At 40.1% G+C, this 25328-nt stretch overlaps 2 protein-coding genes across 2 annotated transcripts; one reads left to right on the top strand and one right to left on the bottom strand.

The window, feature by feature from the left end:
• Positions 1-400: 400 nt before the first annotated feature.
• Positions 401-11839, bottom strand: tmem176 (transmembrane protein 176). The gene is made up of 7 exons (XM_071522818.1): positions 11663-11839; positions 8931-9059; positions 6891-7001; positions 6567-6623; positions 6233-6382; positions 5042-5158; positions 401-1474 (listed from the first exon to the last, which is right to left on the bottom strand). Exons 2-7 carry the CDS (start codon positions 9054-9056, stop codon positions 1415-1417), a joined length of 621 nt encoding a protein of 206 aa, XP_071378919.1. The 5' UTR covers positions 9057-9059; positions 11663-11839; the 3' UTR covers positions 401-1414.
• Positions 11840-12028: 189 nt separating this feature from the next.
• Positions 12029-24347, top strand: LOC139647000 (uncharacterized). The gene is made up of 6 exons (XM_071522819.1): positions 12029-12169; positions 17389-17464; positions 17674-17784; positions 18277-18333; positions 22015-22191; positions 23121-24347. Exons 2-6 carry the CDS (start codon positions 17393-17395, stop codon positions 23226-23228), a joined length of 525 nt encoding a protein of 174 aa, XP_071378920.1. The 5' UTR covers positions 12029-12169; positions 17389-17392; the 3' UTR covers positions 23229-24347.
• Positions 24348-25328: the final 981 nt, after the last annotated feature.

Below are 25328 nucleotides of genomic sequence, written 5' to 3'. Positions count from 1 at the left end.
ACATTTACTTATATAAAAATGTTGCAGATTGCAGCCAACTATGTAAAAGTTGACATGGCTAACATCTTGATAGCCTGATGAAAATACAGAATAGATGATTAGATTTGTTCAACAATGCAAAACATGATTTGGATGGGATTTTACAAGTGTGTTTTATTCTGTTTTTTTTCCCCCTTATGTTTTCTATGTGTATATAGATGCCCATCAGCTGTCCTAATAACCCCATGGCACGCGCACGCACACACACACACGCACACACACACACACACACACTGCAGCAGCCACTTTTGTCCTGCTTAAAAATGATCTGTCTGTGCCTGTCACATGAATGTGTTTTGACAAAATGTGTTTCACTTGACCATGGTTTTACAAACATATATATGATTTGCATATACATATATACATACATATATATATGATTTTATTTAGTAAAAAATATACAAAACTATATCAAAGATTTAGTACAAAATTGATGAGCATATCTTTTGTGGGTAACACTGTGTAAACATACTGAAATATAAAACTGTGCACATAATATACTTGGTGTCATAAACACATCTCCCAGAATTGCAAGAGGAAAAGCCATTTTACACGAATGCGATGCAAATGTCCTGGTGGCTCAGTGGTCTAAGGCACATACCATGTAAACGCAACGTCCCGAGACCTTTGTCACGTCATCCCCCTCTTTCTCTCAATCTTTCCTGTCTGTCTCTACTTTCAACTGTCAAATAAAGGCAATAAATGCCCCAAAAAATATAAAATAATGTTCAAATCAAAAGATAGAAGAACAGTCAGAAGATGCCTCAACTTTTCCCTGCATGGGTTCTCAACTTTTTCACTGCATGAAAGTTTGCTGCCAGTGTGCAAGGAAGCTATCCGGAACACATGAATATTTTTATTTCATGGCCATGAAATAAGAAAGTGTCTTAGGTGTGGAATGGCTTTACCAAAGGGAGAGAACTTGTCTCTTTATTTGTTGTCTCAATATTTTTGTTGTTCCTTCCTTCCGTCTGTCCTTCCTTCCTTCCTTCCCCCTTTTCCGCTTTGTTCCCTTTCTTATCATTCCTTCCCTTCTAACTTTCCTCCTTCTTTCCTTCCTTCCTTCCTTTTATTGTACATCCATTGTTCATTGATGTTTTCAATCATCTGGCCAAACTGCACCCATAATCCAATATTCAGGGATTTGACAGGCATTCATGAGAATCGAATGTGAAATTTAGAGTTCAAACTGGAAACTGACAGACATGTAAATAGACAAACAAAGACTTGACAGCAGGTGATCAGTCACCTCAATGAAAGATAATCAATCATCTTGATGACAGGTGATCGTCACCTCAGTAACAGGCGATCCAACACATCGCTGATAGGTGATCAATCAGCTCAATGACAGATGACTGCCTGGTCCAATAACTGATCAGTTCAAGTCAGGGGGCGCGACTGATGTGGGGGTTGCTGGAGCATCTTGAGCGAGAGACTGCAAATGAGAGAGAGGGAAAGAAAGAGACAGACAGAGAGACAGTTACTGAAGTGATACACATCACATCATAAGATTTCAATATTCAAACATTTAACAAGAACAAAGGATGTCATTGGCACCCTTAAAATGTGACTGGGAACTGTTCTGCGTCTGAGTTTATTCCCCATGAAGTTACTTTTACTTCCTGGAAAACAGAGTATGTTTAATGGTGACATCATGCTGCACCAGTAGGCGTAAATATACATTCCAACCAATAAAACATCACAGATTTTTGAACAATCCCACCCCTCCGCCACTCCCTTCAAATAAAACTCTCCCTGACTGATATTCATTGGGTTACACTTTTGAATGATCTCTCACTGTGTTATGTCCCACCTCAACATCCTGTTTCAACAGGGAAAACATCAGTACACCATACACCACATAGCCTAGCAACTTTTTCCAGCTCCTCCCTACCCCCAAGCGCTCCCAGGCCAGCTGGGAGATGTAGTCCCTCCAGTGTGTCCTGGGTCTACCCCAAGGTCTCCACCCAGTCGGTCATGCCTGAAACACCTCCAAAGAGAGGCATCCTTACCAGGTGTCCAAAACACCTCAATTGCCTCATGTCATGTGGAGGAGCAGTGGCAGAGCAAGGCCAGCCACCCGGTGGAGAAAATCTAATTTCGTCCACTTGCATCCGCAATCTCATTCTTTCAATCACCACTCAGAACATGTGACCATAGGAACGAAGATCAATGGGTAAATCGAGAGCTTTGCTTTGTGGCTCAGCTCTCTCCACCACCACAGTCTGATACAACATTACTGTAGCCGATGCACCTAACAAGACAGGCAGTCAATCTCACGATCCTTCTTACCCTCACTTGTGAATAAGACCCGGAGATACCTAAACTCCTCCACTTGGGGCAGCTGCTTACCCCTGACCTGGATGGGACAAGCCCCCTTTTTCTGGGAGAGAGCCATGGCCTGACACTTGGGAGTGCTGACCTGAGTTTGGAGAGCCCATGGAGAATGACTAGAAAACCATTCAGTGAATCAGGAGGGGAAGACAGAACATTGCCCAGGCTGGTATAAACAGGGGCAGGGAAACACTGACCTCAACTGGGGACATTGTTGGAAGGTGGAGGGAGCACTTTGAGGAACTCCTAAACCCGAAAGACCCACTTCAATATTGCAATATCATTGATTTTGGGAACAGTGCCTTTGGATTGACAGACAGCGGTGGCCATTTTCAAAAAAGGCGACTGGTGGGTGTGTTCCAACTATCAATGAATCGCACAGCTCAGTCGATTGTTGAACCTCAGATTCAGGAGGGACAATGCAGATTTTGTCCTGGTCCTGGAACAGTGGGCCAGTATTGGTATTGGCCTTGAAAAACCCTAGTACACTTGCCTTCCGACAGGGATTTGTCAATTTTCCATCCTGAATGAGAAAGTTAATCTGACCATGGGATCCAGGATCTAAACCTCTCCTCAGGGGGAAGTCTACCACAAGTTGGCCTGAGGCCCTTCAGGGTGCCAACCCCTACTTTAAGAAAAATCCACCCATTGACACTCTTACCTTTTGTTGTACCCACTTTCCCTCAACCTGCCTTGCCTACTTTTTAGTTAGCGACTTCTGATGTTTCCCAGAATGCCTGTCCACAACCCCCAGAGAGTGGGCGTGAACTTGTTACGTATGGGAATATAAATAACAAGCCATAGTATCGCTGCCTCTTCTACAATCCCTGTATGATTGTTGAATGTCGGTGCAGAATGGTGGGTTTAGAAATAAGCCCTTGACTGATTGATTGATTACAGTCTGGGAATTAAATGGATCAATTAGTAAATGAAATATTTTTTCCCATCTCCATCTGGTGGAGTTTTGTACAATTGATTTGTAACTTTCCTTTACAGAAAGCAACACTGTTTTCTGTTTTTAATCCCCTTGGTCTGAGTTTCCCCCTCTTTCCTGTTTAGATGTTGTGTGGGAGGGAAGATTGCTCAGGGCCTCTGGCTGTTGGTATTTTAATATGGCAGCTGTTTCATGTGAGCACAAATAAACCTAACATTCTAGAGGGCTCATTTGGCTTTGACACAATATTTAACACTGTTGTCACAGAAATAAATATTGGTGTGGTGCAAGACACCCAAAAAGATGCTATAGGATACCATGGAAAATCATTTTTACTCTGAAAACACTCGCATAAGAGGTGTGCTAAATTAGCAGCAGCAGGCTAATATCAGTGCAGGGAGAAAGTGGTAAACAAAGGAAATGATCCTTCTGTCTATTAAAGCAATGTGGACATTGTTATGACTAAGGGCTCAGGATTGCAGACTTCTGAAGATATTGAGGCAAGTCACGACACCGGCTCTCACTCCAGAAAACCTGGTAATGTTTTAGACTGCGTTACCACACTTTTACAGTTGTTTTTTTTACGATTGCTTTGACTCAGTTTTCACAACAGAGTTGGAAAATGCAAAACGCATAATGCACAATTCGATACTCTTAATTTTGGGGCTTAAAATCCCATATAGCATACAAAATACACGTAACTGTCTCAAATGAGGTAATACATCATGCATAATGGTTATCTTAGCAAGGAGAGAGAGAGAGATTGTACAAGGCAAAATGAATACAATGTGTCCATCATGATGCAAGAAAAAGACACGAGAAAGAAGTGTCCAAAACACAAAATAGATGCAAAAAGAGATGGAACGCATTCAGTGATTGTACTGTATGGTGTCAATTTACTGTGCTATTCTTTATGCATCATCCTTAAGACGCCAAACACCAAACCAGTAGATATTTGTAAAGAAAGCAGTGTAGTAACCAAACAGCTTTCTTGAAGTGGTGAAGTAATTAGCTATTATGGTGCAGTGCTACTAACCTTGGCAGTGCCATTGGAAGTAATGAGACATGGCTGAAAACACATGTTGAATAATCAGCTCAACATGTGTTTTCAATCATGTGTCATACTTATTACTAGACATACAGTTCACTATAGACTTATTACCAGACATGCAGTTCACTATAGACTTATTGCTAGACATACAGTACATACTGCATGTCGAGTAATAAGCATTTGAACATTGTTCTTATATGCAGAGGGTGTATTCTGAGATGTGCACTTTGTATCTAAGCAGCAAGATTTCAACAACTCTTTGCACTGAGTTCTGTACATTGAAAGTATGCAAATTTTGAAAACTGGGCCAAAGCAACTGCAAAAAAAACAAAACTGCTTCAGTTAGGGAAGACAAGCATTTAGTGTTACTTTTCAACTAGGGTTCGACCAATATGGGTTTTTGAAGACCAATGCCAGAATATTGACATTTCTGGTTTTAAGCTACGGATAGCTAATATTTTGTATATTCAGTGTTTCCCCCAGAGTCTTATTCTTGTCAAGAAAAGCCGCTCAAACAGCATTCAGACCATCATGGGACACTAAAACTCTCCACTGAAAGCCAGACTCATGAAAATGTCAGATGTAAAGGTCAGTTTGTTGGAGCTGGATGCACTTTGAGAAGTATAAACAAGCATAATCCTTTGCTAAGTGAGAGGAAGAGTCTTGCAGCGTTTGAGTCTTACAGTGTACTGTCCGAAGTTACGCCTCTCCTTGTAGAGAAGGAAGCAGAGCGTGGAGGAGATGACCGTCTGGGCCATGGTGAAGAGGAGGAGGGACGATTTCACTCCTCTGCTCAGCCTCTGTCGGTGGGGAGAGAGCGCTAAAGATCACTTTCTATACACAAACGCAACCCACATCCTTCATTAAAGAGACACTGCACATGTGTTAATAATAGATATCTCACACAACGTCTGCACCTCCATCTATAAATATCATTTGACAGAGAGCTCAGACAGCAATGCACATGTGTCATTTTTCTGATATAGTACAGAAACTCTACCTGGAGTTTTGATGATGTGCACAGCCAGTAATGCACATATGCAAATGTTCTTTTATCTACAGCTGTAAATTGAATATGTTCAATAACGTGAATAGTTTTGTACAATGTATGTCTGCATGCTTGGACAATTTTGTGTACATACAGTATGACCTTAGCCCTGCTAATGTGAACATGATGCACATTTCGCATATCATGCGTTTTATGCTGTCATTTCACATATCTGCTTTCTTCAGATTCTCATGTCCCTCTCATTGTTACATACTGCATATTGATACTTTTATAATGGTTCCAGCTATTTCAATATGTATACATGTTTATATTTTTTAGATTTGTGTTTTTTGAATGATATTTTTATTTGATGTTTATGCATATTTTTGGTATATTGTGTTATGGTTCAGTGATTTTCAACCTTTTTCATATCATGGACCCCTAATGTAGTCCACATTAGGGCCACGGACCCCCATTTGATGAGATTTTGTCTCGCGGACCCAAATCTGAGAATATTTTTATTGTTAGATATGATTTTGTCCCGAACTCCATGACTATCTTTATTGTAGGTAGAGACATAACAGTGAAACTATGATCAAAATAGTCATTCTTCTACATTCTCTAATTGTTCTTGTAAATGAAATAAGTAAGTTTAACGATTCATCAATTTGCTGGGGACCCCCTGGGACGCCCTCAAGGACCCCCGGTGGTCCCCGGACCCCACGTTGAGAACCACTGTTATAGTTAATGTGAATACAGCATGCAGCACACAGTCATGTACATAAGCTGTGAATTCGCAGTTCACGTATGAAAAACGTGAAGATTGTTTATGTAACCTTCTTGCCAAAAAAAAAGCTTGCTGAAATGAATTGAAATGGATACGTACCGTGGCGTAGTATTTCTCGTCACAGTTGTTGGGGTTGTGGGTGGGGACACACGGTGACTCGGGATTCTTCTCCAAGTCCACAGAATAGACGATTAAAGCCACAACTGACAGTGCAATAGACACCACACTCACCGCCATACACACCCCCAACTAGAAATAAGAACACAACATTTCATTGTTGTAGTAGCAGTACAGATAGCATTGGAGCCGTAGTGGTAGTAGTGGTAGTAGTAGTGGTACTAGTACTATGTGTGTATACTTTTGTGTATGTGCATGAATTTGTGTGACGTGTGTGCCTGTGTGTGTGTGTATGTGCGTGTGTGTTCAGACTTACATTCTTCATGCTGCAGTGTTTCTCTATGAGAATAGCGACCACTCCTGCTGTGATGAACTGAGGACACAGGTAGAAGAGATAGGAAAACAACAGTGTCAACACAGTGGGAAAACATTTGTGTGTGGGGGGGGGGGGGGCAGCAGTTCACCCATTTAGATTACAATATTTCTTAATATTAATATTGCTTTGGTTAACATTTTAACCTTAATTCTTTTTAAGAGCAGACACAATTTTGATAGAAATCCAAATCTATATCTATCTGTCTCTCTCTGTCTCTCTCTCTCTCTCTCTCTCACACACACACACACACACACACACACTCACCGACAGGCCGCTCCACCAAGGTACTCCCAGGTTGACCACCTCAGTGAGTTCAGTGAAGAGGAGAGGAATGGAGTATGACATTACCATCAGCCCCAGCATCACCTGAGAGACCTGGCACACACACACACACATACACAATAAGAATCAAGAACTACTGATCTTGCCATCCCATGTATTTCAATGGTATTTAGACTGAGATATACGCATAGTCTAAATAGCCACACAACATCAACAACAACAGCAGATATATCTAGTGAAGATAAACAGAATCCAGACTGGAAAGTGAGTTCTGAACACCAGAAAACCTCAGTACCTGACCAATCGTTGAGTCATTGGTATGGATCAGCAACCCTATCAGCCTTCTATGCTATGGGGCAAAAATCGTACAAATAACAGCAGCCTATAGCAAGAGAAGAGAGGAATGTTGGTATTCCCATCTCGCTGTAGTGAGGTCTTCTGTATTATTATTAAAATGCAATATTTTCATGCTGTCAGTGAACAATCCTGACAATTCATGGGTGGGTGATCTGTTCCTATTTAGCAAGGATGATGGTGAGCAGGAAACCCTAGACCAGTGGTTCTCAACGTGGGGGCCGGGGACCACCAGGGGTCCTTGAGGGGGTTCCAGGGGGTCCCCAGCAAATTGATGAATCGTTAAACTTCATTTACAAGAAGTTAACACAATCAGAGAATGTAGAAGAATGGCTGTTTTGATCATAGTTTCACTGTTATCTCTCTACCTACAATACAGATAGACATGGAATTCTGGACAAAATCATATCTAACAATAAAAATATTCTCAGATTTGTGTCAAATGGGGGTCCGTGGCTCTAATGTGGACTAAATGAGGGTCCTTGATATGAAAAAGGTTGAGAATCACTGATGTATACTATACTTCAGAAGGGTAACACTTTCATAATTTTCACGAAGTCGACCTCTATTACAGAGGTTAGAGAACCACCTTTATGACCAGAAGGTTGCGGTTCGATTTCCCCACGCTAGCTGGGAAAATATGGTCTGGGAAAAGTGAATGAGTTCCGGTTACCTCAGGCTAGATGACGTCAAGATGAGCAACAAGTACTGGGGCAGGAACTTGACCAGTTGAGGGGGAGGAGGGCGGGACTAACAATACACTTCCTGCCTTGATATGAATAAAACGGGCAAAGAAAATACATTTCATTGCAGGTTTTTCAGACTGTTTTTATGTAGCTGTGGTCAGGGAGGAACCTCCATCATATCAGAGGTGGACGACATGACTGGAGATATCTGGGGCCGGATTCACAAAACCCTCTTAAGAAAAAAAATCTTCTCAAGTGCCATTTTTTTCTTAACTTTAGTCTTAAGAAAAAAAATGGGAAAAAATGCTATTCTCAAAAACAGTTCTTATATATTTTCTTAACTTTCTTATGTTTCTTCCTAAGAAAACACTTACGAATAAATGGTATTCTTGAAATTCTTTTCTTAACTTTAAGACAGCCCTTGACCTGTCTTAAAATTCCTACAGTGAAAAGGTAAGCCTCTAATATCATATATTTACATTATATACACATTTTAGTAGTAGGTTATAGTTCAAAGTCTCCATAGGTTCCCCTACACCTAACATTAAGATGAACATTCATTGTAAAGCTGTATTTGGTGTAGGGCCAAGTAAAGTTACAGTTACCAACAGCAACCAATGTTTAAATCTTTGCTCTAGTTGCCCTCAATAGGTTTTTCCCTGATTGTTTTGTTGATGGAAGCACTTTGGATTTCCTCCTAGCCTTGTCTCCTAGCCTCAATGGCAGTAAGCCTAAAGTTTATTAACCAGAATTAATTCAGGCCCTATTTTGAGAAGAAGAAAATATTGAGGAATTGCACTTAAGAGCCTTCTTCAGAACTTCCTAAAATCTATCTTAAGAACACATTGGTGAATCCGGCCCCAGATTTTTAATAAAAGGCCAATATTGGCTAACCTCACCCAAAACATCCACACTTGAGTCGAGTCCACAACTCAGACCGGTCTCCTCATATGCACAGTAATATACCTACATACACACTCACCCCCAGACTTTTGGGCTGTCCTTTCTGGACACTGGCGCGCAGAGCCTGGTGTCTGTCGTTCAGCTTGCCAGCGTTCACATCCTCCAGCACGCGCACCGACAAATCCCTGGAGACGGACACCGCCATCACCTTTAGAGAATGGCACCAGTCAGTTTACATGTTGTAGGGTGACGTATTAGTCTAGGGCAGTGATTCTCAACCTTTTTCATATGTTACTTCTGCTGACTAGAGAAGTTATGATTAGTACCTTTCCACCTCATGAGCTGGATTCAAACACTCAACACTGTGATGATATGCGTCTTAGACTAGGGCAGTAATTCTCAACCTTTTTCATATCAAGGACCCCTAATTTAGTCCACATTGGGGCCACGGACCTCCATTTAATGACATTTTGTGTCCCAGACCCAAATCTGAAAATTTGTCCAGAATTCCATGACTATCTGTACTGTAGGTAGAGAGATAAAAGTGACCAAAACAATCATTCTTCTACATTCTCTAATTGTTTTAACTTCTTGTCAATTAAATAATGGTGAAGTTTAACAATTCATCAATTTGCTGGGGACCCCCTGGAACTCCCTAAAGGACCTCTGGTAGTCCCCGGACCCCACGTTGAGAACCACTGGTCTAGGGTTTGTGTCCCACGGTACATAATGGAATGTAGGGTTTGACCAATATGGTGGTGTGAAGGTTGATATCAATGTTTTTGTGGCGATTTTCTATATCTTTCCATTTGACCGTTTTCATGCCATACCATTATAAAAAATTACAAGGATTCAAGGTTTCAAGACCTCTGCAGCATAATAATAATAATAATAATAATAATAACAATAATCAACAATCATCAACAAGCATAATAATCATTGTGCATACTTGCGGGATCTGATTGAAATGTTGCATGTAATTTTGCCTTCTCAAACAATTTGCATAATATCATGGCTTTCTTCTATATCTGTACATTGAGCAATTTTTAGTATGGGTTGCTGATGGGGCGGCACATTACTACGAAAGAGTATTAGGGCCAATCTAGGTGAAATTCTTTTTTTTTTTACTGCAGCCAGGGGGAGGGGGGGGTAATATTCTGAGAAAAAAGTCAGAAATTCTGATATTAAAGTCAGAAATTTGCGAGAAAAAAGTCAGAAATTCTGAGAATAAAGTTTTTAGTTAGTTTTTTATTAAAGTCAGAGTTTTTTTTTGTTAAACAAATTTCTGACTTTAATATCAGAATTTCTATGTTTTTTCTTGCAAATTTTTGAGTTTTTTTCTCACAAATTTCTGACTTTAATCTCAGAATTTCTATGTTTTTTTTCTTGCAAATCTCTGAGTTTTAGCTTTAAAGCTGCACTGAGCAATATTCCGACCACTAGAGGGTGACAGACACCGCAAAACACATTTGTAAATAAAGCATCGCAAAACTACTACGAACCATGCATAAAGGCTAATAGCTAGGCTAAACTTATGGTGAAGTGTCGCCAGTTATCAGACTCGCTTTGCCAGATCTTTCTCCTGCTGAAGATCACATGTCCCACAATGACAAGTGAAGAGGTAGGTAGTGAGTTTACTAGTTGAACAAGTTTACTCGCTCGCTTCAACAATTCTGCCATTACAATTTTTTTTTCAGGAATGGGAGGGGGAGAGTGCCGCTTTTAAACAGCAAAGGAGGAGACAAGCTATAGTTTAAAAAAAAATTAAAAGCTACTGAATGGACCAGGAGAAGCTTCGAGTCGGTCTGGGTTTTTACAACAAACTTTAAAAAAGAGGTGAAAACACATCTGGCCCACTGTGTGGACATTGGTTTATATCATTATGTCTCAGTGAAATCTCCACATAGCACACGTTAGTTTCAGGATTGTTTTTTTCTCATACATTTCTGTGTCTGACTTTGGTTTTTTCCTCAGAATCTTACCCCCCTCCCACCATGCTGCAGTAAAAAAAAAAAAAAATCACCTACAATGGCCCTAATACTACTCTTCCATACATTACATACAATTCAGTCCAATAGAAGGTGCAGTACAATACGGGATCTAAAGGCGATCTAAAGGCGATCACTGGCAGGAGGTTTCAACCTTCATTTTACATTTTTGACAGAAGCACAGAACAGCCTCTCACTAGGACTGGCTCCATACTGTAGGTGGCACAATATTCCACCTTGGCATGAAACCAGACAGAGCATCAACCAGCGTGTCCCCTACAACCGAACCCCGTTCATCCAAACTCTTTGACGGAAACGAAGGCCCTTTTGGGAAAATAAAATATGTTCACACCAAAATGTTGCTTACTTCTGATAAAATTCGGAATACAACACCTGCAGCCACTCACACTTTCTGAAGTAGCCTACTGCGACCAGTGTAATAGTTGGATAGTTTGACCATCTTAGCTGCATGTTAACTCCGCGAAATGACGCAAGTTACGCACAAATATTCAAAATAACGTATTTTGCATTGACTGCTTTTTTCTTGCTCGTGCGACTGGTCAATTATGGAAGCCTGAAGTTTGGGTAAACGAGGTTCTGAGGGGCTTACACTATGTTTGGGACTTGGTAGTCGTCTATTAAGTTACCATGTTCAATCCATTTAACTATAATAGACTTTACGCACGATCTAAACGCCTTAGCCAACGCCCTTTCAGATAGATGCCCTGGCAGTTAACAGAGAGGTAATATTGTGTGACCTTTAGAGACACATTTAGGCTGTTGTCGAGTTTAAATATGTAAAAAAAAAAAGTCTTAATCCTACCTTTTTTTCTCCTTGAGACAAGTCTATTGAATTGAACCAAACCACTGGAAGATGAACAGCAGAAAGTCCTCGTTCATAGGCTTGTTTCCTATAGACCACTCCTTAAAATTTAGAATTTAGGAGAAAAAGTAGATTTAATTTCGCAACCGCCAGCCCCTTGTTCCTCTGAGTGTTGATGCAACCGCCTGCCCTTTTGTGTGTGTGTGTGTGTGTGTGTGCGCGCGTGCGTGTGTGCATCAGAGAGAACGCGAGAGAGAGAGAGAGAATGAAATTTGGGATGCCAGAAATGATGCATAGGGTGCGTTTGTTTTCTGGACGTTGTGCGCTTTCTGGCCCCGATTGATCCCCGCAGAGCTCCTCCCTCGCTTCCTCCCTTGTTTCTCTGACTTCCAGGAATCGTTTTTTGGTTGGGATTTTTTTTAACAGTAAAACAAAGCAACACGCTTGTTTTATCGGACAGACGCAGTCACCGAGTTGGCATCATCACTTGCAGAAGTTTCAGTCGAGGTAAGTACCGCTGTGCTTTAACTTGAAGCTGTTTAGATGTGAGAAAAGTTGAAAAAAAAAATGAGTGGCACGTAATGCATTGGCCCCTGTTTTTTTTTTTTTTTTTTTTTTTTTTTTTTTATGTGAATAGGTTTCAGAAGGAGTGTGGAATTTTCAGTGAGAAAGTGGGAGCCTATAGCCTAGCAGTGGTTTCTCAAACTGGGGTCCACGGACCTGCAGGGGTCCTTGAGTTGATGGTCCCCCCCCCAGCAAAATTAGGAATTGTTTGATTTCCCAATTATAGAATGTATGAGACTGACTATTGTAATCACAGGTTTCACTCTCACCAGTATCATCTCCTCATCCACAGTGTAGACAGTTCAATACTAAATCAACAACAACCGAGAATCCCTTATGGAGTGACATCTTCTCAAATGGGGGTGTGTGGCCTAATGTGTGTTTATATGGAGCACAATGGCTTCAGCTGCTTTTTTTTTTCTTTTTGGCCTATTGCAACCCAACCTGTGTTATCTTCTACTCACTTCCTTCACTTCTGGATAGAGATGTCCTGTTTCCTGAGTGTGTACTGGAAAAAAATTAACTCTTCATTCAGCCACTGCGTCCCATATTTGATAGTCTTGCCCAGTGTAGTGAAAATGAACGAGGGCTCTGTTTATGTGAACACTCCAAGACAGAACCAGGCACTCAGACTGTTTTGTTCCAGACTGCTGGTTATGCATCATGTCTGTATTAGGGATGGGACAATAACCGGGGTAACACTTTACAATAAGGGTACATTAATTAAGGGTTAGTTAATGCTTAATAAGCATTAACTAACCCTTAATTAACAGTTAACTAATGTGTAATTTACTGATGGTGTTCATGTTAACTAGGGTATTAATTTATACATTATTTAATAGTTTATAAAGATGACTATTACCAGACACATTAGCTAGCTGTTAATTAAGGGTTAGTTAATTAATGTACCCTTATTGTAAAGTGTTACCATAACCAGTATAACTATAGGTATATTGCGGTAAAAAACAATAACTTGTGGCTATTTGTTACCATGATGACCACAACTGTGACCCTCATCTGTCGTCATTGAGGATTTATTTTCCCCAAAAGAGGGAGCCCTCTAATTGTTATACTGATGTTGCTAACTGAGTTAACGGTGACTATTTAAGACTGCATTTACTGTTATTTCTATTTTATTTGTGTTGTTTAAAACTATCCTTACAGTTTCTAGAAGCTAAACCAGCATTTTATACGATTAATTACTTTTGAAGTGATTGGGGCATATTACAGTACCGTTTTTAAAGTTTTCATCTTTTTTATAATTATCAAGATAATATCGTATATCGAGATAATTCTGGTCAAGGTAATTGTACTATGACATTTTCATATCAGCTCAGGCCTAGTCTGTATGCACCCTGTCTTTTATTGTTTCTGTGTGCACCCTGTGTTCTTCTTGCACTAGGAATGTGAAGTCTTGTATGTGTTTTTTAGGCTAGCATGTGCGTGATTGAGCAAAGTGTAACATAAAAGTGCTGCGTGTATTCATTTGAAACATCAGGCAGGCATTTTATACGTCAGGCAGAAGGCCAACAGCACCCCCAGCAGGCCAGCCACATTACTGTAGGCACATCCATAGCACTTTTAAAGCACTGTCAATATAGCATTGTCAAGTTAATTGCAATACGTTGGTATAATTCGTAACCATGGTATAATTCGTAACCATGGTATAATTCGTAAACAAATGTGACCATGGTGGAGACGTTTGGTAGCCTCTATCTCACACCAGTGGTATTGTTAGTGCTAGCCTGGTTGCGATTATTTTGACTGATATTGCAATTGCGATATGATTTGTGATATTAGAGTGAATGATAATTTTTACATCATTATTCTCATTTTCATTGAAAAACATATTGAAATGATTATGGTGTGATTTTTGCGGGGATCTGTACCAAACAAAGATGTTTTCTTAAGTCTGTAGAATATGATGTGTAGGCCAGGACATCTCTGCAGCACCACAATATTTAATTTAAAATGGTATTTCGACACATATTTCGCCTTTAACAAATATTGCGCCTCCTGCAATTTGAAAATTGCAGTAGGCCATATTGCGATTTCGATAAAATTTCGATTCATTGTTCAGCCCTATTCCAGACTCCTGAATCGCGTCCCGCCCACTCTTCAGATTTGGTCGAGCGAATCAGAGAGTCTGGTGTTGCTCTATTCAAAGGCGATTTCTCGATCGGAAAAACGATCGGGCCAATCGGCGCCTTTGTGGGCGGGACTAATGTTTGAACCGTTCGTGCAGCGGTTTTTCATTGGCGTTTCAGCATAATAATATTTGTTGAAATCATTCCTTAACCAATACATTGTCTTTGCAAAGACGATATTTTTGTCTAAAATGACCAACATTTTTGGTAAAGTTAGTAAATACGCCCAGCATCAGTGGAACTGAAAATAACATCAGAGCGGCCGGAAACATCAGTGATTGGTTTTGGGAAAATCACCCCCCCCCCCCCCCCCACAAAGAAAACGGCTAACATGATGGAGGCAATGTCAGACTGAGTAATGGAGTGGAAACAAAATGGCTATTGAGTCTGAATATTAGGGATGGGCATTTCAAGCAAAAATACTATTCGATATTCACTGGGAACTATTCGACCATTCTTCGAAGATCACCCCCCTGCACGGATGGTGGCTAGCCATGTTGACATTAGCTAGCCAGGCTAACTAGCAAGCTAGGCGGACGTTAGCATAGAGCTAGCTAGCCACCTAGTCCGGCTAAATAGCTATGAACCAGTCCTTCTCTCGTTTTAACGTTAAAACAAGAGAAGGACCGGTTCAGGGCTAATCAAGCCATAGCTATTTACTACTAGCAAGCTATGAAAATATAGCTACTTCGATTTTTTTAAAATTTAATGACTATTCGAAAATTCGAAAATCATGACCCATCCCTACTGAATATCAGGCTACGTTGTGCTAGTGTTTCTCGAAATGAATATCGCATTTCTCATAAACCTCATTGCTTCCTGTTGCTTTCCCTCCTCCTCCTCGCTGGCGTCTTTGTCTTTACTGAGGAGGATGAACATGTCGGAAGTGATTTTTCCATCGGCCTTTCCTTCCTTCCTGCCTTCATTTGCCACTGTAAAAAAAAACCCCTCTGAAATCTTAGCTCCGTTTATGCTGCAGGAACAGCGCCCTCTTCCTGCTCTGTGCCGTAAAAGCAATACCGTTGTGCCATAAAGCAATTCAGCAGATTTTCCTGTCGACCCGGTAGCACACAAATGTAATATACAGTGTAGAGAGGCCGGTAGAGGCTGCTGATCTTCTAATCTGCTAATCTGGGTTGTTTACAGTGGTTATACTAACGTTTCAAAATGAATGTGGCAGTGATTTATTGATGTTAAAATGCTATGCGCAGCGCTTTTAATTGCAACACTAAGGGGAAATGGCATTCCGCTTGTACGTGCCAAATATGTAGCGCGATTCATCCTCCTTGATAACAGCAGATTGTTGTGAAAATGTGACGGAAAACACCGGTGCCACGACCAATCCTGGCTCAGCTGGAAAACAACGGTGCACTGATGTAACGCACTTGGTGAAAAATCGGTGACACTGATTGTTCCTCAGAACACCGTGGGACTAAATGTTCCCTTCACGTCCTCCGGCCCTTGTCAGTTCATTTCATCATCAACCTGACCCCCCCCCCCATTCCCCATTCCCCACCCTCCACCCTCCGCGTCCTCTCCCCTCCTTCCTCTTTCTCTTCTCGTCCTCCTCCCACCACATCTGCTTCTCATCCAGCAGCATTCCTGTCTTTCCTGGGGGGATTCTGACATGTGGTTTTCATGAACTGACACACACACACACACACACACACACACACTGTCTCTGTTTGGTTTATTTCTCTCTCTCTCTCGCTTTCTCATTCTGTGCTCTATTTCTCAATCTTTCTCCCACTCACTCGCTCATTCACTCACTCTCACACACAGACACACACAATGAAAACACACACATGAACACACTTAAGCAAATACTACACGCGCACAGCACTTAGTTTAATGTGGCTTCCCACTGTTCTTTGCCCTCTGAAGTCTTGTGCTTCAGCATCATGTGGTCTGCCTCCTTGTTGTTCTTTCTGTCTATTCGTGTCTGTCCTTTTCTTGTCTTCCAGCCCATCTGTCTCTCTGTCTCTCTGATCATGGTTTGTGCTTTTCAAACATTATCTACTAATGAATATCATTTACTGGTTTGCAAACACTTTTTCCTAGGAAAAATAGTTTAAAAGGTTTTCTTGCAATCCAAACGCATTCTGTGAGCTATTATGTTTCATCAGCGTAACCACATACACACTGTTTATTTGGGCTGTTAATTTACTAAAAACACCATATTTTATTCAGCCAGGATCTTGAGAAGGCAATGGTTACATAGTGTAGGCAGTAAACAACTTGGGACCCATTTTAATCTCGCTGCGACCCAGCATTGGTCCTGTTGCATTGGTGGTGTTGCCTTGTCCATTCTCTGATTGGAAGAAATACTGTGTGTAGTTATATATATATATATATATATATATATATTCTTTTAAACTCATACACTGCATATACAATTCAGTTCAATAATCAAATACAATTCAATTCAGTTTAGTTCAGTTCAGTTCAATTCAATTCAATTCAATTCAATTCAATTCAATTCAATTCAATTCAATTCAATTCAATTCAGTTCAGTTCAGTTTGTCAGTTCAACTGAGTTCAATTGAATTCAGTTTATTAGTTCAGTTCATTTCAATTCAGTTCCGGTCAGTTCACTTCAGTTCAATTCAGTTCATTTCAGTTCAGTTCACTTCATCAGTTCTATTCAGTTCAGTTAATTTCAGTTCAATATAGTTAATTTCAGTTCAGTTCAGTTCACTTCAATTCAGTTCAATTCACTTAAGGTCAGTTAAGTTCAAGTCAGGTCAGTTCAGTTCAAGTCAGGTCAGTTCAGTTCAATTCAATTCAATTCAGTTCAGGTCAGTTCACTTCAGTTCAATTCAGTTCAATTCAGTTCAGGTCAGGTCAATTCAGTTCATCAATTCAGTTCAGTTCAATTCAATTCAATTCAATTCAGTTCAGTTCAGTTCAGTTCAGTTCAGTTCTATTCCAGTTGTATTGTATTGTGTTATCTTGTTGTGTCTTGTATTGTGTTACATGTGTTCTTGTGATTGACTTCAGTCTCCTGTATTGCAGCAGCATGTCTTCAGAGGGGGCACACTCACCCAGGTTACATCGCCTCTTCACTCAGTTTAACATTGAGGCTGCTGCGGTGAGACCAACAAGCCAGTCATTCAGTCATTAAACCAATTGATTAGTCATTCTGTCTATCAGGTATTGAACTGATCAGTATGTTCACAGTAGCATGTGGTCAGGGCCTGTGCATAACCATAAAACTGGACATTTTCAATGGCCTTACAGATATCTATCTATCTATCTATCTATCTATCTATCTATCTATCTATCTATCTATCGATCTAGGTGGTGTCCATCCTGTTGGGGCTGGTCCAGGTGCTGCTGGCTGTCCCCCTCTATTACACAGATGTCAACCTGCCAAAACTCTTCCTGCTGCCACTCATCATAGGAGCTCTAGTATGCACCTTATTATTATTATTATTATTATTATTGTTATTATTATTAGTGGTAGTAGTAGCAGTAGTAGTAGCAATAGTAGTAGCAGTATTAGTAGATGGTAGTAGTGGTAATAATTGGCCAAATGCTCAGGGTCCCATAATGCCATCTCTTTTAGTGAATGTTCATGAATGCTCTCTAAGGCATAATCATTGGTATTGCATAAGGGCTCCAACGGTAATAAACTGATCCAGGACTTTGCAAAGAATATTTAAAACATGCCTCAAATTATGTGTTTAATACCTGCGGAAGCCTATCTCCAAAAAGGAATAGAGAAAAGCTAGCTGATCTTCCATTTGCCATCCATGTCCTTTTGACATTTTACAGTACATTCCAAGAGCCATTAAAATGAAAAATCCAAAAGGCAAAACTGGGGATGCAAGGTTTCTGTAGGACTCGTCACGTCAGTCTCCCAGTAAGAGTCCAGTACTATGTGTTGATTGTGTCTTCCAGATTGTGGCAGCAGGATCATTCACCATGGCCAGTGAGCGGTTCCCCAGCAGACAGCTGGTAAGGCTGTGACTTATCTAACTCTCTCTAACTAATGTCTAACAAGTCATTTAGGGTAGATTGTCCAAATGTTTTTCTCCCATAACATTTTACTTTACAATGGCCTTATTCCAGTGTATCAACCGATGTACTAACTTACAGAAAGGAAGTACACAATATTACTGTCTAGGTACTTGATGAAAATCACCCTAATACATATTGTACTTGTACAATGGTGTAACAACACAATGTAAATTCAGTCTACAAACACACTACTTAAAAATATCAAATATTTCCATTCCCTTTTTTTGTGTTATTTTGTGATAAATTTGCCAATGTTCTATTAAGTTTCATTATCCTACAACCAGTGCTGCAGTGCTGTGAACATATTGACATATTGAATTTGTCTTATATATGTGCAGTATAGTTATATAATAAAGTTGAGCGCTGGATATTTTGAACAACCTTTTTCAAGACCAATGTACCAACAACCCACTTTAACACTGTAAAGACAGGACCATGAAGATGTTGCGCAGGATGTAAGCTTCCACCACTGAAACTCAAGGATAACCTTGCTTTCAAAAACAGATATCTGGTGATGTAACCATTAATAACTTTTGGCAGCTAGTTGGCCACTGCCCAAAGTTTTATCACAACTTCAACATACCAGAATAACGTGGGGAAACAACACATGGTCCGGCTTTCTTAATAATCAAACATCACATTCACGTGATATATTATAAGCTATCACCTTAGCGCTCAGTGAGGCATGACACAGTAACATGAACTACAGAAAAGAGTGGGAAACAGCACATCACTTATATCAGGTGCTGGAACACCTTTGCGAGTACTTAGTTTAGTACATTATGTGTGTACACTTTGAAGTTACATTGTGCTGTTACACCATTAGTAAGTACATTATGCATTAGGGTGACTTTCATCAAGTACCTACACAGTAATATTGTGTACTTTTCCATAGGTTAGTACACAGGTTAATGCGCTGGAATAAGGCCGTTGTAAAGTGTCACCACGAATTTTATGCAAACTTGGAAATATCGCAAAACATCAGTAACAATTTACCAAAGGTTGTAGCGCCCCCCTAAGGCCAATCGCTGTCATTCTGAAAATGCCGGAATGGAGCAATGACACGCATCATGCCCCAAAGTTTCATCAAAATCCATGCATTGGCACCTGTGCATTTGCATAAAGTTAATTGAATTTCAGCTTTAGTCCCGCCCCTTAAGTAAGTTCTACTACTGCTGCTGTTTTTCCACACCCACTTAATCCTGTAATCCATGCTTTTTCCCTACTCTCAACCATACATTTCTACATTTTACTACTCAATATAATGTGAAATGGAGTTGTCAGTTGAGTATGTTTACATAACTCTTTCTTATTCATGTTTATATTCCATTTTTCTTTGCTGTATCCTTTAACTACTCTCTGCTGCAATAACCCAATTTCATCAATAACGTTTAAAATGATCTCATTCATAAGCATTCAACACACATGTGCATCTGCATGCCCTCTAACCCCCATAGACCAGAATCCCCCTACCTCAGAATTCCCACTTTAACCCCTGGATACCACTAGTATGCGGTAGTAACCCTAAGCCTAACTAACCCTAACCCCAGTAGTGATAGCTGTAGGCTAGCTCACTAATAAGGAAATAATAACAACAAAAGAAATTTGCAAAGAAATGTTCAATAGTATTTGACCAAGGTCTGTTAAGCACTCTATCTCACCCTGCAACTTTCTCTAAGCAAATCAAGAGGCAAACATCCCTCCATACAGCAGCTCATCTTGTCAAACAGTGAGACCAAATACTCTTTAATGAGATTCTCAGCTAATTGCAGAATATCTCCCATGGTAATCCAGGGGTGAACTGAAGCATAAGGAGAGAGGAGAATGGCGTCTTTGTTGTTTTTCTGGCCTTGGCTCTCGCAGCCCAGTGGAACCATGGAGACCAGCAGCCTGGACGGACCACCAGGCCCGTGGACCCGGACAGCCGCACACATTATTTGTGCAGATCTGGTCATGGTCTCTCGATCTGAGTCATTCGGTGTGCTGTACTCTTGTCACCAAAACACAGAGATCAGGCAGTGAAGAACAAAAAGACAGTGAAAGTCTCTTGGGGGTAAAACACTGAGATGGCCGGAAAATCCGTAGCCCTTGGTCTGGGATCGATCTGCTTAGATTCAGTTAAACCAGAATGAAATTGACTTTTAGGCTGCTATTCTGCTGGAGGAGCTGTTTTCCTCAAAATGTCCATTATCATCTTCTAGTCCTTATACACTCTTATTTACTTATTTAGGGGTCCAAGCACGTTGTGCTGGAATACTATTTAATGCTGGAAATCTTTAGACCAGTGGTTCTCAACGTGGGGTCCGGGGACCACCAGGGGTCCTTGAGGGGGTTCCAGGGGGTCCCCAGCAAATTGATGAATTGTTAAACTTCAGCATTATTTCATTTACAAGAAGTTAACACAATTAGAGAATGTAGAAGAATGACTGTTTTGATCAGAGTTTCTGTTATCTCTCTACCTACAATACAGATAGTCATAGAATTCTGGACAAAATCATATCTAGCAATAACAATATTCTCAGATTTGGGTTTGAGAGACAAAATCTCATCAAATGGGGGACAATTAGGGGTCCTTGATATGAAAAAGGTTGAGAACCACTGCTTTAGACAGCGGGGCCTATGGCCTGACTATTGTTATTGTAGTTTTTTTTTTCCTCTTCTTCTTTCTTTCTTTCTTTCTTTCTTTCTTTCTTTCTTTCTTTCTTTCTTCCCATGAACGGAAATTCATGAAACTTTGCAGAATGGTCTACGTACATGTCAGTTTGGGACCAATTGCCCTAATGGTGGCCCTATAGCAACTGTACAAAGTTTGAAACTTCAGAAATTTGCCAAAAATCAGCCGTACATGCTACAGCTGTATAATTTTCTGAGGACCAAGTAAGACCAAGTAAGAGGAAACCGTGCTGCCTAGTGGAAATTAGTAAGTCTATTACTGTGATTTTTTTGTAAACTCTAAAACTAATCAACTCTTTCTACTTACATGACATTGTTTGTTCAAATTTCACCAAAATAAGTATATGGCATCTTGATACATAGACAAATACTCTGTCTTTTCTTTTGTTTTTCATGAAGAAACTCTATGTCTCTGCTTCTTTTCATACTGGCTATTCTCTCAAATATCCCTGGGGGAAATGTAATGCAATTCATTCAATCAATTCTCTATAAAGCAATAGCCATAGCTAGCTGTACAGGAGGATAATTGTCATGGGTTAGGATATGGATACAACCACAACTTGTGTGTTCGCAGTAGTGACTTTTTTCGACGTAAATTACGCTGACTAGTTAGGGATGAGACGATATGCTTCTCTCACGATACGATCCAATACGCGATATGTTTGTTTATTTCTGAGCCACAAATCTTTCTAGCGATGGCGTCGTCTTGCTAGGATGTAAACAACAATATAAAAAAGTCATTACAAAGTGTAAATAATCTAATTTGGATGGAGAGCTTGTCAAACTGTGATGGTCAAGAATAACATGGAGCTGATATCGCGATTCATTTTTCTGCCCCTCCTAGCATAACCGTAGTAGTTGGAAATGGCAAACTTTTAAAAACTTTGAAAACGTGACCGGCTTCTCTCTCTGGATTACCCCCCCCCCCCCCCCCCCCCCCCCAAGCTTCGAAGCTGTGCCTACAGTAATGTGGCCGGCCTGGTGGGGGCGCTGCTGGCCGTCTGCCTCTACTGCGTCTCCCTCAGCCATGAAGGGACGAAGGTGGACTGTTCCCCAGAGCAAGACGTGCACGACTACCACTACTCCCGCTTCCGTTACAAATGTCCTGGGGAATACCTGAAGGTCAGTGTGTGTGTGTGTGTGTGTGTGTGTGTGTGTGTGTGTGTGGCTTTCATCCGCTGATAAACCTCTGTTTTAATATGTTCTCTTCTATTCTATTCCAGTCTACTGTGCTCTATTATATTGTATTGTACTCTACTCTATGTGCTCTATATACTCTGTATTTTCATTGATTCTATTCTTTTTCGTTTTACTATATTATTTTCTATTCTATTCTTTTTTATTTTATTCTATTCTATTTTTTGTTTTACTCTATTCTGCTTTATTTATTCTATTAAATTAATTTTATTGTGTTCTATTCAGTTCTGTTCTTTTCTGTTTTATTCTATTTTCTACTTTATTCTATTCTCTTCTATTCTGACCTGTTCTTATGTATTCTGCTCTATTCTATTCTACTCTACTCTGTTCTATGGTATTGTATAGCATTGTGTTCTATTCTGTTCTGTTCTGTTCTATTGCATTGTGCTGTGTTCTATTCTATTCTATTCTATTGTTTTATTCAACTCTATTCTGTTTTGATATGTTCCGTTCTATTCTATTCTATTCCATTCTACTGTGTTCTATTGTATTGTATTGTATTCTACTCTGTTCTGTATTGCATTGTATTATGTTCTGTTCCATTCCATTCTATTTTCTTTGATTCTATTCTTTTTTGTTTTACTCTATTCTAGTATATTCAATTTTTTTTACTATATTCTTTTCTATTCTACTCTTTTTTGTTCTATTCTGTTCTATTCTATTCTTTTTTATTTTACTCTATTCTACTATATTCCTGATTGAAGACAAAGAGAGGAACATAGCGAGAGAAACGGGGAAAGATTAAGAAAGACATTAGGATGGAGTGATAAACTGATGAGTGTGTGTGTGTGTGTGTGTAGGGGGGGGGGGGGGCAGTGATGTCAGTGTGTAACATGGCCTCCTGTCTCCTGCAGGACCTCTGCTGGTGTGTCACGGTGCTGCTGCTGCTCTATGACCTGGGGGCGGTGGTGCTGCACTGCCTCCTGTCCGTCTCCGCTTTCAAAGCACTCAAAACCAACTGACACACACACACACACACACACACACACAGAGGAGTGACACAGAGTCACTCATATGGCTGTTTTCACTTTTTTTTTTTTTTTTTTTTTTTTAATCTAACATTAAACCCTCTCGATCCGGGATTGGAGCGGTTCCAAGACGATCCAAATCCAAAGGGCTTTTTTTTTTTTTTTTTTTACGTGCCGTCTCATTGCACGGATATCATCGCTCTCAAAATGATTCGCTGAGCTTTTCATGCGAGGACCGACAATGTGTGAAAGCCGAACACGACTTCCGAGTGTGTTTTGATTTGTTTCGGAAACAAAACGGAGCCGATTCACAGAGGAATCTGGAAGCTGCAGAGATCGCTTTGCGTTAGGGATGGGACGATATATATATCGGAATTCGATATATCGCGATACAGAAATGGGACGATACGTATCGTGGGGCGGAAAAATGAATCGGGATGTTAGCGCCGTTTTATTCTGCTGTAGTAATCGCAAATGAGACGGCTTGACCATCACAATTTTTATATATATCCTGTTTACCCATAACTGATATACTAACAAAAAAAAGAAGAAAAAAAAGGAGGGATTTAACAAATGGAATACACACCTGTGCACACACCTCTTTATTTTTGTAGTCACATGTATGTTTTTGTAATATTTTGTACGTTTTATCATTTGTATAGCAAATAAAATCAGGTCAGTAATAAATATGGCCTAGCTGCAATATATGTCTTATTCAGATGGTGTGAAGTACTACAATGCAATGAACCTGTTTCTGAGACTCTGGTGGTGATTTTCCATACTGTGATCTGTGCTCGTTTTTCCAGTCATCCTTAATTGCATGAGGTAAATTACAGAGAAAATTGCCCAATACAAGTCGGTCAAACAGTCAGGAATATACAGGGACATCAGTCACAAACATCATAGAAAATGTGATATATACTTGCTTAAAAATCATTGAGGGGGACAAGGAAATCCTATGTCAAAGTGTGTTGTGAGATGGTTCCATAATCACTGGATTTAAAAGGCAGTAGCATTTTGATATCAATCACAATGCTGTTTCTGAAATGTATTTATTGTAATAAAAACACAAGACACTGTGGGAAACTGCTGAATATGAAAATATCTCCATTAGGGTTCGACCAATATGGGCTTTTGAAGGCCGATACCAATGCCTATATTTTTGGATTGAAGCTGATGATAGTTATATTTTGTGCCAATATTCCAACCCTTTACATTTTCACAAAAAAAAAAAAAATACTGTATATATATATATATTCATTGTGTGTCACCCAGAATTTTATTCTTGGATAAGTATCTGAAACAGCATAGATTATAAGACACTAAAACTCTCCATTGAACCCCAGGATGATGATGATGATGATGATGATGCAGCATCTGCAACAACAACATATTCATGCATACTCTGTGGACTCAAAATGTCTCATCAGAATCAGCTCAGATTAAGGGCTTCTCATAGACAACCAGTGTAGTATTGATCTATTCTACAATAAATATGTAATCAGTCAAACTGCATCATATCTATCATAACAGAGGTGGACCTGACTGGATCCAGATCCTTCATAATCAAATATAGACATGACTGTGGGATGTCTGCTGTATATGTGCAATGGGTTTTCTATTTCCAAGAGAAGCTTGCTTTGTCTCTATACAAAAACACGTTTTTAATCTCCGGTTTTTCAGTATGGGGTTCCAATTTGTGAGGAAAACACTGATTTCCAGCTATTCCACCAGACTCGAATGACAGACATTTGCCATTGACACAAGTGTTGGAAGCAGACTGGCAGCAGTAGATGGAACATTACCGTCACGTAGGGGTTTCCCTTATATCAGCTGAGCGCAGGACCCCACCACTACCCGTCAAAATAGGGGACACTGCGGGAAAAGCATACCCACAATATGAATTCCTGTTAAATATATCAGCGAATTCTAATTAGAGTGAGCATTCAAAACGCTTATAACGACAAGGTAGAGGTTCATTACAGTGTACGATGCCATATGAAATATTTTAGTTTTGCCCGAACACCCCTCGCAACTCAAGGAATGTGGCTCGTTCCTAAAATGGCGGCGGTTCCTGCCAGTGTGAAGGGAAAC

This window comes from Centroberyx affinis, unplaced genomic scaffold, assembly GCF_046629955.1.
Source record: "Centroberyx affinis isolate AG114_WGS23_722 - 3 ecotype Tasmania unplaced genomic scaffold, CSIRO-AGI_Caff_v1 ptg001029l_1, whole genome shotgun sequence".
Classification (NCBI taxonomy): Eukaryota; Metazoa; Chordata; class Actinopteri; order Beryciformes; family Berycidae; genus Centroberyx; species Centroberyx affinis.
The sequence above is the reverse complement of the archived record's forward strand: the minus strand, read 5'-3'. Positions and strand labels throughout refer to the sequence as shown.